Source organism: Corylus avellana, chromosome ca11 (assembly GCF_901000735.1).
Source record: "Corylus avellana chromosome ca11, CavTom2PMs-1.0".
Lineage (NCBI taxonomy): Eukaryota > Viridiplantae > Streptophyta > Magnoliopsida > Fagales > Betulaceae > Corylus > Corylus avellana.
The window spans coordinates 17,671,150-17,690,724 of record NC_081551.1 but is presented as its reverse complement, the minus strand read 5'-3'; the positions used below and the strand labels follow the sequence as shown (position 1 = coordinate 17,690,724).

The 19,575-nt window shown below is 36.3% G+C and overlaps 3 protein-coding genes across 3 annotated transcripts in view; 2 read left to right on the top strand and 1 right to left on the bottom strand.

The window, feature by feature from the left end:
* The window catches only part of LOC132165165 (uncharacterized), a 4,181-nt gene extending 3,184 nt beyond the window's left edge, over positions 1 to 997 (bottom strand). The window contains exons 1-2 of the mRNA XM_059575657.1: positions 902 to 997; positions 753 to 808 (exon numbers count right to left, since the gene is read on the bottom strand). Coding sequence (XP_059431640.1) covers positions 753 to 808; positions 902 to 997 — 152 coding nt within the window. The remainder of the gene's footprint in view (positions 1 to 752; positions 809 to 901) is intronic.
* A 6,020-nt stretch (positions 998 to 7,017) lies between these two features.
* LOC132165163 (uncharacterized) lies at positions 7,018 to 11,191 on the top strand. The gene is made up of 8 exons (XM_059575656.1): positions 7,018 to 8,268; positions 8,397 to 8,462; positions 8,559 to 8,711; positions 9,231 to 9,394; positions 9,923 to 10,070; positions 10,242 to 10,361; positions 10,455 to 10,542; positions 10,765 to 11,191. Exons 1-8 carry the CDS (start codon positions 7,018 to 7,020, stop codon positions 10,929 to 10,931), a joined length of 2,157 nt encoding a protein of 718 aa, XP_059431639.1. The 3' UTR covers positions 10,932 to 11,191.
* Positions 11,192 to 13,352: 2,161 nt separating this feature from the next.
* Positions 13,353 to 17,186, top strand: LOC132165677 (uncharacterized). Its single transcript, XM_059576336.1, has 3 exons — positions 13,353 to 13,490; positions 15,698 to 16,761; positions 16,869 to 17,186. The coding sequence occupies exon 2, from the start codon at positions 15,706 to 15,708 to the stop codon at positions 16,717 to 16,719; it is 1,014 nt and encodes a 337-aa protein (XP_059432319.1). The 5' UTR covers positions 13,353 to 13,490; positions 15,698 to 15,705; the 3' UTR covers positions 16,720 to 16,761; positions 16,869 to 17,186.
* The last annotated feature ends 2,389 nt before the right edge of the window (positions 17,187 to 19,575 follow it).

Below are 19,575 nucleotides of genomic sequence, written 5' to 3'. Positions count from 1 at the left end.
TATATATATATATATATAAATATTTTTTTTTTTAATTTTTAAAATTTTTAAATTAAATTAATAAAAAATTATTATGCTGACGTGACAAACGCTACATTTCAACCAATCTAACGACAGTTAAAAAAATTTGACTGTAAATATTTTTTTGACATTTCGATTGACATAGGAAGTAAATTGTCAAAAAAAAAAAAAAACTTAAAAGACAAAAAAAATTTGGCGTGTTTACCCAAGGTATTTTGATATAATTTCCCTAAATTATTTGTGTATTGTTCCTCTCCAATCCATTTCCTTTTTACTTTTCGTTATTTCACTTAGTTTCGACAATCTTTATACCAATGGCCCTATTTGCCTCTAAATAGGGTACCCTAGAATCCCTTGAATTTGATGTCTCTAAGTTGTTAGGGTAGGCCGGCCAACCTCTCACCATTTTAGGGTATTGTTGAAATAGGTGGACCACCACCTGGAATGGTAACACAATGGTAGGCCATGGTCTCATCAATCCCTTCACTTATTATTATTATTATTAGACTAATATATCGATTCATTTTGAATAAAAGGCCCGTTGATGGGATATCAAATCAATCCGGTAAATAAAAAGGTAACGAAAGTGCAGTGCATAATTTGGTATTTTTGGGTTCAACACAATTCAAACTGGTCGGATAAGTGCGATATACCTTAAAAAAAAAAAACACATAAAATCCTGGCGCGGCCACGCGGGAAGCGAAAGGCACACGTTGAGATTAGTTTCCTACGGAGCCCTTTGCTCTAAGCTTTCTATCGCACGCACTCCAACTGTTTGAGACGTTGCCTGCACCAAAACTCAAGATACACCAAAGATGATACCAAAGCAACTGCGCACGTTGGGCACTGGTGCCGCTCTCATCCTTGGCGGACTACTTACTTTGAATCTCGCTTCCTCTGCCACCGTCAGAGCGCTTCGTTTCACCGACGAAGCGAAACGGGTAAAACTCAAAAGCCAAACCCTCTTTGGCTCCATCACTTTTTTGTTTCCTCTTTTGAGAGTCCGATTTTCTTTGGTGCGGTTTTGGTGCAGAGAAAGGTGGCGCCGCCTTGTGCGCTTTGCAGGGGGAAAGGGTTTGTTATGTGCAAACTGTGCAAAGGAAATGCCACCATATATTGGTCGCCTTTGTACGACCCAGTTGCCATCAACCCCTGCCTTTGCCCTACTTGCGATGGAAACAGGTTGCTCTCTGATTGTTCTTTTATTTTTTTAGTAATTTCTCAATATTTCTGGAGCTCATTTTAGGTGCTTGGTCTACAATTCGTTTGTGCTCCGTTTGGTTACTGGGAAAACAGGTTCCTTTCTGTTCCTTTATATGAATTTGGATGGTTAACCCTTTGGTTGTGTTCGACAGTTTTCTCAGTAACCAAACGAAGAGTTATGGAAACAAGCACAATGGGTGGTATATTGAGTGGTATTTAACGAAAAGTTTGTGTTTTGGCTGGCAAATTGAAACAATTAAAAGCTCTAATCTGCTTTTTGGAACACTGCTTGCTAGGCATGATATTCGAGCACAAAACCTCTATAACTATTGATTCAATAACCATGTTTTGAGAAAGAGATTGGTTTTTGAGTTTTTCCTATTATGCGATAATGATGTGTTTTTTTTTTTTTTTCCATGTTTTCGCATCTCAGGGTACAACGTTGTCTTAATTGCCTAGGGAAGGGCTTCGATTGACTTGCTTAAGAGGCGGTATTGAACTTTGCAAGTGAGTTGTATTTTCTGTGTAGTGGACCTTATATAGTGTTACGTTCAATTGCATTTAAGCTACTTCCTTCATCAATCACAATGCTTAACTTCTTGACTTCTGTTAGTCATTTACTGATTATGAATTAGAGAAATTTTTTTTTTTTTTTTTCCGGGCACCCAAAAAGAAGTATTCGTGAAATTCCCCATGGATGGTCGAGCTATTCCATTCTTGGGAGAATAGCTATTCCCTACCTTTTTTTAAGAGGAATCACTCTTCCTCATTTTAAGGGAATAATTATTCCTAGTTATTTCTTATTCCCAATAATGGTGGCACATCCAAATAACGGAATAGCTATTCCATTCCTAGGTCTATTTCTACGTACCAAGCATGCCCTAAGATTGGTACACCATGTTATCAAATTTGGCTATATTAACATTTAGTAATGTTTCTAGAGAGTAGTTTTTATTATTTTATCTAACATAGACTATGATGTATGTGGAAGTGATACAAGCAGGCAAGTTTCTACTTAATCTAGAACATGGCATAATTTGGATTGGTTCAATCAGGCTTCTAGGTCGTAATGTGGTTTTTGATCTCATATCATGTTAATGATCATGGCCATGATATAATTCATAAAATTCTGTAATGATGCAATGAATTTTTATTATACTGCAAACTGCAAATGATGAACTAAGTGATGTTTGCTGAAGGAAAATATTGAATGATGAGCTTAATCAAGAAGTGTGTTTAATGAATAAAGTCCTTGTCTCCTAGAATGTTATTGGCCGTGTAAATTTGAAATTGCTACATCATCAATCGAACAAGGTCCTGGATTTTCTGAGATATCATTGTCATTCTTGCTTGCAGTGGTAGAAAAGGCTGGCTGTTTAGGATCTGGAAAGGTTGTCATTTCACTCCCAAGCATATACATCACCTGTCATTGTTGGTCTATTACAATGTCATTTTACTCCAAAGCCAAGAACATCGGATTTCGCAGAAAAAAGACCATCCATGGCATGTTCAAGTGACATATAACCACTTTTTCCATCTTTCACCAGAATGTTATTAATACACAGATGGAATTCATTTGACATTTCATATAGTATATATCAGCCAGTTCACATTTTAAAAAATGATCAAGTTGCTTACTTAGTATGTCCCGACAATTCAATTCGTGTCTACTCAATATTTGTTTCTCCCCGAACATGTTTGCCACGTATGCCAAATCAGAGATCCTAGGATCCATGTTATTGTCCAGTAATATATTGGTGGTTTCAAATCTCTATGAATGACCTTTATTTTGGAGTACTTATGCAGGGAAATAAGCCCTTGAGCAATCCCTTGAATGATGTGGGCATTTTTTCTCCAATCTGCAATTTTGTCTTAGGCATACAACTGTAACCAGTGGGAGTTTCTATGCTTGAAAAGCTGAACAAGGTTAAGTCATGATCATTCTTTCCAATTTTAGCTTGGTTTCACCACCAAGTTCATTAATAGCTGCTACAACCTTATCCACCTCACCAAACTTCACAAGAGAAATTGTACTTTGTATATTTACAAGAGCCTCGGATCTAGCTGCTGCCCAATTCCATTCCCTCCCATGAATAACAGTAGAGAGCTTGGTCCTAGCATCATATATCACCCTATAGCCATATTTCTCAAACAATATGCCATCTGGATGCCACCAATTCAACCAAAGGAAAATATTATTCCCATTCCCTACCCAGAATCTCAAGCAATTCTTACAGCAACATCCCTCATTTTCAGAATTTTTTTTTTTTTTTTCAACAAGAAGAACCATTTAAATTGCCAAAAACATATTTCTTCGTCATATTTCAAGAATCTGATTTTTTTTTTTTTTTTTTTTTATTTTTTGGTCATATTTGTAAAAGAAAGAGAATATTGTATCTTTTCTCTTTTCTCTTTTCTCTTTTCTTCTTAATCGTTGATACTTTCCCTTTTATTTTCCCAAACTTCTCTCTTCTCTACTTTCATTTTCTATTTTATGACTAGGTAGGACACGTGCTGAGTTGAAGTAAGAAAGCATATTAATTAAATTTTTTTTTTTAAAAAAAGTAATTAATTAATTAATTACTTAATATGGTAGTCGCATATGTTTGCGGAGGTTTCCCAATTGGATAAAAGGACAAAAGGGAGGTTATCTCGTTGGAATACTACAGGTTCGTGGAATGTTAACGAGGTGGAAAGGAGGGGTTCTTACCTTTCACTGTTTCACATGTAATATGCCCTTATCTGCTTCAATTATATCTCAAATGCCCCCATGCCCAACCCTCGAATAATATGTATTCGGTAACTAATGTGCTTCAATTACTTTCTTTTGTAAAAAGCAAAAAAATAGAAGGCCGCAGCCAGAGTGATTATTCGAAGTGAACGTGATCATAGCTAGTAGTAGCACTGGGCTCAAGTCGGTTGAACCGTAGCTGATCCAGTCCCACTAAGAAATACTATCAACACCCAGAAATGCTACATATCTTAAATTTTCTTTTCAAAAGTTGGTTTTCAAATAATTGGTCATCATCTCATGAGATTTATTATTTTAGAAAATGTGTCACCAACTCATGAGATGGTGACACAGCATTTGAAAACAAACTTTTGGAACAAAAATTTTGGATGTTTAGCATTTTTCATCAACACTCAACTCGATGGTATAAAAATAATTTCAAATGCTTTCTATTTTGGCATTTGACTCTATAACTTTCTACGAAGGACATAAATTGCTTCCAAATCAATTCAGAGAAAATATCCTCCAACCCATTTAAAATAGTGTCAAGTGTCTATAAACATTTAAAACGTTAGTCTAAGTTAGTAAACTGCTATTAATGACCTTAAGAATTTAATGTGCGTTTTAAATGTTTATAAATACTTGACACTTTTTTAAATAAGTTAAAAGATATTTCATTAAAATTAGTTTAGAAGAAATTTCTATCCTTCTACGAATGCCGCAAGACCATCACCCTTGTGGTAGTAACCCTTGGATACAAATTGTCAAATGTTCAGATATATATATATATATATATATATATATATATATTATGAGGGCATGATATGGGTAAAAAAAAAGTAAACAAAAAAAATTAACAAACAAATTTAATTTTTGGGATAAATGTAAAATTGGTCATTGTGGTTGGCCTAAATTACAAATCACTCCATGTGGTATAAAAAATAATTTATAAGTCTCTATAGTTGGCCTAAATTACAAATCAATCATTGTGGTATAAAAAAGAATTTATAGGTCCTAAAAGTATGTCCAAATAGTATTTTACTTCATGAAATCAATTTCCGTTAAATAATTAACAAAATCTGTCACTTTGTCACGTCACACCCAATAAAAACGCGACACGCGTTATTATTAATTTCTGACTTTCAAAAATAACAATTAGGATTTTTCACATCATTTTACGACGCCAACTAAGATTACATATCAACCCTCACTCTTCGTCATACTGTTACAGTAAATTAACCTAATATCTTATATCCCCAAAATTTTACCCCGTGCATAATCTTTCCTCATCTTCATCTTCCTCAGCCACTTCACAAAATGTAACCATCAAATTCTTGCAAAAATGATTACAAATCATGGTGAGAATGATGAAAATGAGTGAGGGTTACGCACTGAGTAAAATTTTAGGGATAAAAGAGATTAGGTTAATTTATTGTAGTAGTATGACGTGACAAAGTAACGGATTTTGTTCAGTTACTTAATAAAAATTGATTTTAGGAAGTAAACTGTTATTTTAGCCTACTCTGAAGACTTATCAATTATTTTTTATACCACATGGAGTGATTTGTAATTTAGGGCAACTACAGGGACCTATAAATTATTTTTTATACAACATGGAGTGATTTGTAATTTAAGCCAACCACATTAACCAATTTTAAATTTATTCCTTAATTTTTTAATAGTTATCATGTCAATTCACATAAGTATCAAATACATAGTCTTACGAATCATTAAAAAGTAGAAAAATAACCTAATGAGAAGTGATTTTTTTTTTTAATCCCTCTTTAGTTTTGTTAATTTAAAGTAGAAGATGATATATATGAAATTTTAAACTAAGACGGATAGAATCCAATTTTTCATTTATTTTTCTAATGCCATAAACCACACAAAAATTTTAAGAACAAGAGAAGTGCTAGAGAGCCAAACAAATGAACTTAAAAAAAGTTTCAAACTGACGTGGTAAGGGTTTTTAAATTTAAAAAAATACAATTCTCTCTCCCTTGTTTATCACTCACCGTTTACCACGTCTGTTTAAAATTTTTTTTGAGTTTATTTGTTTAGCTCTCTAACACTTCTCTAAGAACAGCATAAAATTTTATTCTAATTGATAGGACTTTATCTTTCAAACCAAAAAAAGAAAAAGAAAAAAACTAGAAAAAATTCAACTCTGACTACATATAACTTAATTGGAATTCAATCCATACACAAATTTTAAATAATAAATGAAAATCCACGAGAACCGGACTATTTAGAAGATTGAAACTCATTTCCTCAAATATTGATAAGATATACACATTAGATTAATAATGAAATTAGCCAATTTTAATTATACTTGATAATTCCAGTAGAAAAATGTTTCACACGTAAATAAATTGCCTCCTTTATCAATAAAAAATAAAAATAAATAAATAAATAAATTTGCCTCCCATGACCTAAAACACATATCCACACACGTGAATCATTATTAATTATTTACAAATAGGGAAAATTACACTTTACTCTCCAAAAGTTTTATCGTATTTGTAATTTGATTTTCAATGTTTAAAAATTTGTAATATACCCCAATAAAAATTTAAAAATTTTAATGGTGGGGGCCTGTGAGTCTGTGACCTTTTGCCACTTAGGACTTTTATGGATAAAAAAAAATATTTTTATTGCATTATAGCGTTTCTCTATATTTTATAGCATTTTAAAATTTACAATTTAGTGACGTGGTAATATTTATTATTAATAAAATATAATCTTAACCAAGTCGCCAACGAAAGAGGTTCCCTCCGGAAGAAGGACACAAATCACAAGAATCCCGCGTCAACTGGAATCCCAACTGAAATCAAATCAGGATGCCCACCGCAGAGGATGGCAGTATTGCAATTACAACAAACTCCAATGGCAACCTAGTGTATCTCTCTCCAATCAGAAATGAAAAACACATTACGTGGATGGCAAATTCGCAATTTGCACGAAACATGAAGCCCAAATTCCCAACCCCGCCAGTCTCCCACTCAACTATAAACTCCCTCCTCATCTATATATATATATCAGACGCTCTCTGAGAGTGTATCATGTGCATCATGAAAGAACCATGTGCTCTGTATCGGCGGAGGAGGCCAAGCGGTGGCAGTGGCCGGGCCTCCGAGAAGGTGAAGCTTGTGTGCAGCTTCAACGGTTCGTTCCGGCCAATACCTCCCTCGGGAGAGCTGAAGTACGTGGGCGGAGAGGCCCGAATCATCTCCGTCGACCGGTCCATCGGGCTATCCAAGCTCCGGTCCAAGATTTCGGATCTTTTCCCCGCCACGCGCCCTCCTTCCTTCTCTCTCAAATACCAGCTTTCCCACCGCGCGTCCGAGGGCTACTCCACTCTCCTCGTCTCCGTCGCCTCCGACGACGACGTTCGCTGCATGATCGACGAGTACGACGAGCTCGAGCTTTACGGTAAGCACGCCAGGCTCTGGCTCTTCGTTTGTGCCGCCAGCGATAATGTCAATGCCTTTGTTCAAATGGGTGGTAATTTGGTTGTGAATTGTGTGGAAAATTACCCTTTTTGTACCAAAAATAGTGTTGCTTGTGTGAAGGGTGTAAAATATGGGGATGATTCGCTTAGGAAATTTGTGTTGAAGCAACAGTTTTTGGCGAAACAATCTGCTTGTTGTGTTAGATTGAACAGGGAGAACATTATGCCATGTGATGGAAATTTTCATTCCTATAATGATCATCCGCAGAGATATTCGCATGGTGAAGGGGTTTGGGGTGGCTTATATTGTGGCATCCGCAGCCATAGAGTTGGTGAAAATGATGCCAGAAATCAGCAGATTATCTCCTACCATGCACTTAACTATCGGAACAACCCAGTTGAGATAGGGAGCCATCGGACTTTTAGATTGGGCGAAAGGGTTCTGGTGGGGAAATTCTGTCATGGGCTCCGGCCAAATTCGAACATTTCAAAGCAGGGCCAGTGTATGAGAGTTTGTCATCCCAATTCTAGCAAAATTCCATATCAGGCCCTACATGGGAATTTTTATGTACCCGTAAATTTGCAGCTCCAGAAGGAAATTACCATCTCAAAAACAGAATTGGGATGCAATAGTGAGCTGTCAGATGAGGAAGCAGGCAGTAATGGCGCTGATGACTTACAGGGTGGAGTTTCAACTTCGGTGGATTTTTCCTTGCATAACCTTTCATTATCTTCATCCAAAGAAGTAGGAACGCCTATGCTTTCTTCCCCTGCAACCAGCAATGTTGCCGATGAAAAAGATCATGTCAATGAAAAAGAGATTCAACAAGACCCCCCATCTGGTTTAAGCATTGATGACACGGTATTAACTAAGACTCATTTTGTTCCTTTTTACTGGAAGATTTTAGAAAGATGAAGAACAAATATGTGCTAGCTAGCTTCATTGGCTAATAATGCCTTTGACCTACTAATGATTTTCTAGTTTCTTAGATAATTGGTGGAATCCCTATCAACCTGGCTGCATGTTACACTCATCTATCCACTAGAGAGCTGCAGGTAATCTGTCAAACATATACATGTTTATGTCTTTTAACTTGGTAGAGGTTGAATTAAATATGACACAAAAATGCTTCCTTCTGCTTTGTTATGCAGACTATCAAAAATACTGACCTTGAATATATAAAGGAGATTGGTTCGGGCATGTATGGAACTGTTTACTATGGAAAATGGAAGGGATCTGATGTTGCCATTAAAAGGATCAAGCCAAGTTGCTTCACTGGAGACTCATTGGGGGAGGACCGATTGGTAGTTACTCATATTTTCACCCCACATTTCCTATGTTGAATTTATTCTGTTATCTGATTCATTTCTCGAATGAAATACTTATCTAATTTGGTTTGGTTAAGTACTTGGGCTCAGCATGAAGTCACTTGTTTATTGTAATCCATACAAGACAAATATCAGTTTCACCTGAGTGGTTTGATCTTTGAGACGATTTTGTTTTTGAGCTGTTGATTTGGACATGTCACATCCATGTACTGCCCTCTTAATCTTGAAGCTTTCAACTCGTATTCCTTGTTTTTCTTTCCTCAGTAGTTAACATAAATTTGGTGGTCCCTCTCTTGAAATCTGTTAAAAAATCTAAAGAGAAGAAACTGATGTGCATATGATGGTGATAATGAAATCTGAAAGCTGATGCTTGTCGGGGAAGAAAGAGCTAGAGTTGGAAGAGGAAAATGCCTCTAGGTTATTATCAAACTATAGTTGAGGAATGAATTCCTGCATATTATCTAAACTTCAATGTTTCTATCTACTCCCTTGCAGGTCACAGACTTTTGGAAGGAAGCCCACGTACTAGGTGAGCTTAACCACCCAAATATTGTGGCATTTTATGGTGTAGTTACGGATGGACCTGTGACAAATTTGGCAGCAGTAACAGAGTACATGGTCAATGGCTCCCTGAAACAAGTGTTGAGAACAAAGGATCGGTATGGCACCTTATCTTGTTTTTATAATATATTCTACAAAACATTCAATTTGACTTTTTAGTTCAAAAAGGTGTTTGATGGTTTGTTTTCACATATCAATGTAGGACACTCTTGCTACTTCTTCCTTTTATGTGTTCCACATTAAATGGATGTTAAACTGACATTGTCTTCTATATCTGTGTATCTGAAAATGGACATTCATGGATTATAATTTTGTGCGAGTCTTTGGACCGACATAAGATGTAAAATTATTCCAGAATGTTGAGAATCCTAGATTTGGTTTATATGGTGATACATGATAATTCGCTGGAAAAGTAGATATCTTCAGAAATATTTTCACAGTGTTGGTAGTTCATCTAAGGCTTGCTTATATAGTTTTATTCCAAGAAATTGTGGTGCATCCTCTGATCGTGTTCCTGCTTCATCTCAGTTCATCATTTTTTTCCTATCAGTCTTCTGGACTGGCAATTGTTGGATACTATTATAGGAACGAGTTTTCTCTAAAGTTTTCCATTTCTGAATTAGCAGGACGATTGATCGTAGGAAGAGGATAATTATAGCAATGGATGCAGCCTTTGGCATGGAATATCTACATGGGAAGAACATTGTCCACTTTGATTTGAAATCACACAACTTACTTGTGAACATGAGAGACCCTCATCGACCAGTGTGCAAGGTAATCTACTTGACAAGAATCTTGCTGTTTTTTATTAGAATCTCTTATCTGGTCTGCCTTTCTTTTTTGTTACAAAAACAGTCTATAGTTGGTCTCATCAATGTCTTCTTTTCACAATTTTTTATTCTTTTCAATTGAACAAGTTTGAAAATTTTACCATCATTCTTTCAGATTGGTGATCTGGGTTTATCGAAAATTAAACAGAAGACGCTTGTCTCTGGTGGAATAAGAGGAACCATACCATGGATGGCTCCAGAACTCTTGAATAGTAAGGACATGGTTACTGAAAAGGTAAGAATGCTCATTTTAGATTGTCAAAATATGTTTAATTTTATATCTGTTGCCAATCACTTTGGTTGTAAAATGTGTTTTCAACTCTTGTAGGTTGATGTCTACTCGTTTGGAATAGTAATGTGGGAACTCTTGACTGGGGAGGAACCCTATGTTAATTTGCGATCAAAAGAAATAATAGGTGCGGTTTAATTTGAAAATATTGATATAAAGTGGATATATCCCATGACTCTGCATCTTAATGATACATTGACTGAGGATTGGGTACTACAGCACATGTTTTGTTTGAATGTATATAGAATTACAACATTTGATCCAAAGTGCATGTTTTTATATATATATATATACTGCTTATCTATCATTTTAATTAAACAATGATGAAAATTTGGTTGCTAAATTTCAGCTGGTATAATTAAAGGCAACCTGCGACTTGAAATTCCAAGCTGGTGCGACCCAACATGGAGATCATTGATGGAGAGGTGCTGGTCATCTGATCCCGACTCCAGACCAGCCTTCTCAGAGATTGCAAAGGAGCTACGCACCATGTCGGCCACCCTAAACATCAAGTGAAAACAATGAGGTTGAGCGTCTCTGTAAATATTCTAGGAGCATCAGGAACAGGGCATGCTGAGACTTGGTTAAATGTTGCCGTCCCAAGTCATGTTGATCTGATGAGACCCCTTGGTTGGGGGTAGCTCAAGCCAGGTGCTATTTTTTTTTTTTTTTTTGCAGTCACCTATGTAATATAGCAGTGTATATATAGGCAGACTCTCATCACCTTGAAGAAGCTTTTAATCTTTTTTGTCAAGGCTTTTAGGCCCGTTTGGTTCGCGAATTAGACTCTTGGATTGGACTAGGTAACATTAGATATAATTAGTCATTTGTTTGGTAACTCTCTATTCTTGGGAATAGTCTATTCTCATGAGACTACTAATCTCATACACATAGTAATGGCTTAGCTAATCCATTACTGTGGGATCAAAATTAACGTGTAAAATTGCCAAAAAAAACCTACCATTCTCACACCCACAAGGCTCTCACCATCTCTATCTCTCAAAGCAACTCTCTCAGTGCAAACTGCAGCAATCTCTCTTTTCTGCGCAAGGTATCTCTCTCCCCTTCTCTTCTCTCCGATCTCTCTTTTCTTGGTTATTTCGTTTTCTTTCTGCTTCTTGGATTTTTTTTTTTTCTTCTCTCTCATTTTTTTATTTTTTATTTATTTATTTATTTATTTATTTATTTTTTTTAATTATTTCTTTTGATTCTCTGCAACGTTTATTTGATTCTGTTTCTCCGTCTCTCTTATATATATATATACCGTTTATTTTTCTTGATTTTGTTTCTCCACAGACTCCACCTCTTTTTCTGTACCATTTCTCAATTTTTTTTTTTTTCTTCTTTGATTTCTTTTGATTCTTTTTCTTTGATTTCTTTTGATTCTCTGTAACGTTTCTCTTTGATTTTGTTTATCTGTCTCACTGTTTTTTTTTTTAAAAAAAAAAAAAAAAAAAAAATTCTGTACTATTTATTTTTCTTGATTGACATTAGAATTCAAGATTGAGTTTGATTTTGTATAGTTGTTTATGTTTAAAAAAAAAAGAAAAAAAAAAAGTCAATAATATAAATTGTATTTGTATTATAAGGGTATTTTACGAAATAAGTTCACAATATGATTCCATTCACCAACATATTGCATTGTATCAAACGAAAGAATAGGTTTAGCTAGTTTATTCCAGCGTTACAACCAAACAAAAGAATATGAATAGTTAATTTATTCAACTCTTTTATTCCCAGTAGTAGCTAATCATTTTCCAATGGACTAGATAATCCGCGAACCAAACAAGGCCTTAATGTCTTTAAAACAAATTGTTCCCATCTATGACACATAAGCAATGTGTCCTCATTACCATGACATAAGCAACTTATTCATGCCATTGCCACGTGTATTAAAAAGAAAAAAAAAAAAGAAAAAAGAAAACGAGGGATGGAACTCTACCTCATTGCCACCCCACCCTTGCAAAAGGTGGGAAAGCCTACAAAAGGGGCAGTAGGGATGGCTCTCCACTCCCACCAACGTCTTTGAGAGTGGAGCTACCCTTTAGAGGTGCGAGAATAACTTATTTGATGGTAAAACCATTCTTGCAATGGTATGCGAGAATGAAATTCGGGAGTGGAGAGTCACCCCCACAAAGGCATGGCGGGTTGGAGCCACACCCATTGCCCTCGCTCGATAGGGATGGAATCACATTTTGCTTCCCCGATCTTATGAGAAGCAAGCTTAGCGGGCCTTGCCTTAACCTGTCCCTAGGCAGCCCACCCTCACAAGGCTACTATCATTGATAAATGCTCCGCTATGAAGGGGTGGAGGGTGGCAATGGGGCAGTTCTTCACCCCTTATTTTTCCTTTTAATACACATGGTTAGAGCATTAGCAGAACATCTTTGTACAACTAAGGCAACTATCCAGGAAAGACATTATGTGCAATAAGACGATCCATTTCTTTATCCAATCTTTTCAAGTGTCTTGTTATGGAATTGATTTCCATTTCTTTTTTCTTTTTCTTTTTTTTTTTGAAGTATTCTTATATGTTGTTGAAACTATGGTCAAACCCTTAAAATCTCAGTAATTTCCTCAAGTCAAGAATGTTTGAGAAATTATATTACACACCAATTAATTAACCTCAGGAATTTGTTGAATGAATGTTTGGGAAATTTTATTGCAAATCAATTATAACGTCCAGGAATTTGTTGATTTTTGAAAAAGTAGGAGTTGGAGAAAATATAGGGACCCACAACAGCTAAATACAAACATAATCCGGGGAGCGTCAACACCACGCTCCAATCCAAGCATATCTCACGGTCATACACACCCTTCAAATATAACAAAACGGCGCCGACTTGAAATAATAATCGTTCAAACTTCAAAACAAATATTAGCGAACCCATTTCCTCCACGTCAGCTCAGACCTTTATATACGTTGGCCGTAATTAGCGTTTGTCATCCCCCCACCCCCTCCCCTCCTCTCTTTCTTAGGGTTCGTCACCGAATCGAATCGAATCGGATCAGGAAGTGTTTGTTTCTAGAGAATCCGAGAAGATTTAATTCTTCAATCGGCTTCTCTGACTTCTGGTAAATCCCCTTTACGATCTCTGATTTTTGATCCTTTCGGGGGTACTATTGTAGTCGGATCTGCGAGCCCTTGTTGTGCATCTTGGGGCTGGTTGTTTGTACGGATCGAGGCTCTTCTTTTTTTTTGGTGTGTGTGTGTGTGTGTGTGGGGTGGGTGGTGTAGTTTGATTCAATTTTTTTTTTTCAACTTTGTACCGATTAGGTTTTCGTGGTTTGGGGATTTTTTTGAAAATAATTTGGGGTTTGAACTAGTTGTTCAGCTGAGAGAGTGAGGGAATGGTTTTTTGGACATGAGTTTGTTGGGAATTTTGTTTTGCTTGCTTTGTATGGGTTCAATTTGTGGAAATGATAGTGGATTCTTTGCTTAATGCTTAGTGGTTTTTTTTGTTGTTGTTAATAATAGTTTTTCCCCCATATTTTTCAATTTGTTGTGAACGATTGGGTGGTTTTGATTAATAGCAGAAATAGCTGTTTCGCAAGGTCTGCATCTTAGATTATGTATACATCCGAGTCCTTCCTCTGCTTGCTAAAATGCAAAAAAAAAAAAAAAAAAAACAGTTTCAAACATTTGCTAAACAAAAAAATGTAAAGATTTTATTCGAAACAGGTTACGGCTCTGCTGGTTATGCAACTGAGAGCATATGTTTCTGATGCCAATAGTGATGTATTTTATTCAAATTATGAAACTTTTAGATGTTTAGATTGTGTATGTGTTTTGGGTTGAATTAATTTAGATTCATGGTAATATTTACGCTCCCAAGGCAAGAACTCGTTAAGTTTGCGGATTTCTGCAAATGCTGAATATCGTATTTTGCAGAAACAGCGTCTTTATGTTTGGGAGCGATTTTTCCACCTTTGTTTTGTTCTCTCTCTCTTTCTCTCTCTCTCATTAGTACGTCTCTTCTCTAGAGAGCTGCAAAGTGCAGGATTGTAGTTCTAGCTATTGGCAAATAGAAAGGGTGCTTTTAATTGTCACATATTTCTTTGCAAACTATGCTCATATATGAGTTATGAAGGTTTCTCGCCCATGGAATTTTAGTCAGATAAGCTTTCCAAGAGGATGTTATTTGGCTACAAGTGAAGATAGAACTGGAAAAAAAGAATCATATTTAGTACCTCAAGAGTTCCCAAATATCAGTATTGCAACAACCCAAAGAGGTTACCGTGGGTTTAGTGAGGTAGAAGGTCCAGGAGGATCCAGGTGATGGCAATGATGTAGCAAGGAATGTGGATTTATACAGAGCTTAAAATGGCTAAAAAAGTAAAATTGCTTGGCCAATCTCAAGTTGGAAATAAAAGCTTGTTGAGTTGAGTAGTCTTATTTTGAGGCTTACCTTTTATTGTTCTATCTACCTTGTGTTGTTGAAATGAATTAATTGAGATAGAAGATTGAAATTGGAGAATGGAATTTTCTGTAAATGGTCATGTGACTCATTATTCAGAAAATGCTACTGATCAAGAGCAAATTTAAGTCCAACATACTGTTTGAAACAATGGCACTCAGTTACTGTCATATGTTTATGTTGCAATGCAAATTATGGCTGTACTCCTTTTTCAACAGCAGATTGTATTGGATGTGGGTAACTAAGTTATGCAACTGCACTCCTAGAATGCAAGTCGGCTCACCACGCTTATGGCTGTACTCCTTTTTCAACAGCAGATTGTATTGGATGTGGGTAACTAAGTTATGCAACTGCACTTCTAGTATGCAAGTCGGCTCACCACACTTCTCCTTGCATAAGGCAAATTGTTGCACAAAGGATTTACATTGCGCTACTGTAGTGTGATGGCCTCTCATCCTGTGATCTATGTTCTTTAAGGCAAGCATAAACGATGGTTTCTTTGTATCAATGCATGATATCTGGGAGGGTGGTAGTATCTGATAATGCATGCATATCAAAATATTGCTGAGATATCTGGGAGGTTTATATACTTTCTTGTTCTTATTAATACTTTTTCTGGTTATTTCTATTTCTTGGACCTGTGCAATTTTGCAAACTTGTCATGTACTTACGTGTAAAGTTGTTTGTATTATGTGTTATTTAGGGTGAGTTATGTTTATTTGGTACTTTTACCTATGCCTGCACAGCACTAAACATTTTTCATTCCAAGTAGTATAGTTAATTATTTTGATGTCATTTTTATAGTTTTCAATCAGTCTGCTGTTTTTTGGGAGGTGTCATAATTCTAGTTGGTTCTTTTGATAGCTTTCAACATGCCAAAGGAGAGAAGGGATCGTTCTGTTTCTCATGATAGGTACTGGCCATCTCCATTTTCATGCAGCTCTAGTCGTGCAAGACGATCCTCACCGAAAATTCCATTAGAAACCAAGGAAAATTTAAACGAATGGGAAGAAGCTAGGTGCCCTGTCTGCATGGAACATCCTCACAATGCAGTTCTACTAATCTGTTCATCTCATGAAAAGGGATGCCGCCCATACATGTGTGACACAAGTTATCGCCACTCAAATTGTCTTGACCAGTTCCGAAAGTCAATTGCAGAAGCTTCATCAACAACGCCAGGCCAAGATGACACTCAACTTTCAACCACACGCTTGTCTTCTAATGAGACTTCAGAATCAACAGTTACTGAGGTGCAAGAAGAAATAAGTGAGGAAGTGCACCCCACTTTGCTCCCCGGGTCTTGTGAGAATCAGGAGCAGCAGAAGTTGTTCTGCCCCCTCTGCCGTGGACAGATCAAAGATTGGATTGTTGTGGAGCCTGCTCGTCATTTCATGAATGCAAAATCAAGAAGCTGCTCCTGTGAGACATGTAGTTTCAGCGGCACCTATACGGATCTCAGGAAGCATGCTAGGCTTGAGCATCCCCTTGTGCGCCCGTCAGAGGCTGACCCAGAGCGACAGCGTAATTGGAGGAGGTTGGAGCGACAGAGGGACCTTGGAGACTTACTTAGCACACTCCAATCTTCATTTGGAGAGGACAGGGGTGACGACAACATTTTACCCATTGACGATGGGGGTTGGCTGACTGTATTCTTTCTCATTAGAGTTTTTCGACCAGGATCTAGTCCAAGAAGTGGCAGCTGGTCTGGTAGCTCGAGAACTAGAGCACAGCTGAGCATTAGAAGGAGATCCACCCGACTTTGGGGGGAGAGCTATGATGGTGAAACTGGATCTTCTTCCAGAGATGAGGACAATGACTCTTCAGATGGTGGCTCAGGTCCTTGGAGGCGCCGGTTGCGGCGGAGGACAACCCCAGATCAACAATGATTGCATAACTAGTGGGATCTGTTTGATTGTCTTTGTCTCAAGGTTAGTTTCAAAAGCATTGCTTTAGTTTTGTGTACCGCTGCTGCCAATTAATTTCCTTATTGATATTGCAAACTTAATGTCTTAACTGCTTGTGTTGTATGCTTCAGGTAGACCGAAGGGAAGTGCATCAGAATCTGTTCTACTGTTCGTGGGACAGTTTTGATTGAAGTTGCTGCTGGGGGTGTGGGTTAAAAAGTGGACAAATTGTAATTTATAGAGAAGCTTTTAATTAAATCATATTTCTTTCTCTAGCAGCTTTCTTTCATTTTGCCGTATTTCTGCTGCCGTTATATCAAAGCTCCCCTTTGAACTATCAAGCTTGTAATAAATTTGTTAATTGTTGCTTTCAAAGAATTGCTACTTGGGCTGTTGCTAAGGTGTAAGGTCCCATTACTCAGGCAGCAGTGTTCACGTGTTATCATCCATGCTCGTGTTGGTCGTTTGGTGCGTCAAACTTAAATTCTCTAAAAATTACTATTGATTGGACTCGGAGCTCGACCTATTAAAGACCTTGCCTTTGATTTTGATGCCATCTTATTTGCTCGAACTAATGCCGCGCCTTTTTTTTTTTTTTTAAGCGACTAACAATGTTTGATTTAAAGACATTGTCATATTAATTAGGCCTTATTTGGTTTGCAGAATGTGTATTCTATTAGGAAATTGAATAATTATTAATGGGAATAGATAAGAGATAATGAAATAGTTGTTTAGGAAATTGAATAGTTATTAATGAGAATAGATAAGAGATGAATAAAATAGTTGTTTTTATTCTTCAGTTTGGTAACAACACACATGGTATAACTCGAATTGAATCAAAATTACTAAAAACCTCGCATTAATTTTTTTTTTCCAACTCATATTAGAAAATAAAAAATATAAAAAATAATGGGTGGTCGGCCACCCACAAAAGTCGTGGCCACCTCTGGAGCAAATCTGGGGTGGCTACGACCACCCTTGAGATGCCTCCACCTCTTCTTTAGGTGGTCGGCCACACACTTTAATTTTCATGTCTTATTCATTATTTTTTTAAGTTTAAAATAAAATAAAAACAAAAAATATGGGTATTTGTGAAAAATGTATTCTATTCCTTAAGGAATAACTATTTCTCTAATTTTTTTTTAAGGAATAGCTATTCCTGTGTGTAAGGGATTAGTGATTCCTACGGATATAACTATTCATAGGAATAAACATTTATCAAACAAAAGAATTACTATTTTATATGAATAACCATTATATTCTAGAGGTCTATTCTGCAAACCAAACGAGCCCTTAATGTGATGAAAGTGTAATATGTAGCATTACTCAATCTTTTATACTTTTATCCAAAATCAAGTGAGTCCCTCACAAACTACTAACACTTATTTCAGGAAAAAAATGGCTATATACTACACTTCTATCTCATTCTCAACATATTGAACTAATGTATTAGTGTCGAGCAGTCTATACTATTTTTTTTAGTTATTAAGGATGAATAGAAATTGTTACAAGTGAAATAAAGATGAATATATCATTACGCTTTTTGGAATCTGGCCATGAATAATATTCCTCGACAAATCCATCATTAATTTTATTTTCATTCCACTTAATTTTTTTTATGATGGGAAACTAACTCACCTCTACAGAATAAACCTCGAACAGTGCATCGCATCCATCAGTGGCGAAGCCACATGTAGGCTAGTAGTGGCCTTGGCCCCCTACAAGTTGTTTGAAAAAAAATTAGGGGTAATTACCTTTTGCCTCCATGAATTACAGCGCCTTAACACTTTTCCCCCATGAATTACTAACTATAATATCTGATCCCATCAAATTACCATCTTATGACAAAAAACCCATTTCCGTTAGTCAAAGGGGTTAAAATTGACGATCAACGGTCATGTGCAAGTCATGTGCCATTTTAAATTTGTTTCTTCCACTTTTGCCCTCACTTCAGACCAAGAAAATGACGCTTATACCCTCGTAAACATATCAACTTTATTTATTTGAAGTGAGGGCAAAAGTGGAAGAAACAAAATTTAAAATGGCACATGGCTTGCACATGACCGTTGACCGTCAATTTTAACCTCTTTGACTGACGGAATGTGATTTTTTGTCATAAGATAGTAGTTTGATGGGGTCAAATGTCATTATTGGTAGTTCATGGGAGGAAAGTGCCAAGGCACTGTAGTTCATGGGGGCAAAAGGTAATTACCACAAAAAATTACTTTCTAAGGAAGGGTTTGAACTAACTAATTGGTTAAGCCCCTACATGGCTGCACATCTTCATTTAGTCATTTACTTTTCATTTTTGTGAGAGGATCACGCACAATGCCTTCTTTTTCATTCTTTCCATGTAAGTGTTTTTATCTTCTTTTTTTTTAAAAAAAAAAACAAAAAAACAAAAAATTAGTTTTCTTTGATAGACATAGATAGACATTGCACCAAAGTCTTAAATACAATCAATAACTGAAATTTGCAGGTCACTCCTTCTTCTTTTTCTTTTTTTTTTTTTTTTTTTTTAGGGTTAAATACCTAATACTCCTGGAGTTTACAAACTTTATTTTTACCCTCATGTGGTTTCATTTTATCACAGGAGGTTCTTGTTGTTTTGATAAATGACTAAGTTAGTCCATCCGTTAGGAATTCCACGTGGACAAATCAGATGCTGACACGTGATACCTACTTAATTTTTTTTTTTTAAATTAAAAAAAATGTATATTTTTAAAAATTAAAAAAAAAAAAATTGGGGCTGGCCACCCCCATCCGGCCAGATGGGGGTGGCCTAGCCACGCCCATGGCCAAAGGCCACCCCCAATTTTTTTCCTTCTTTTTTTTTTT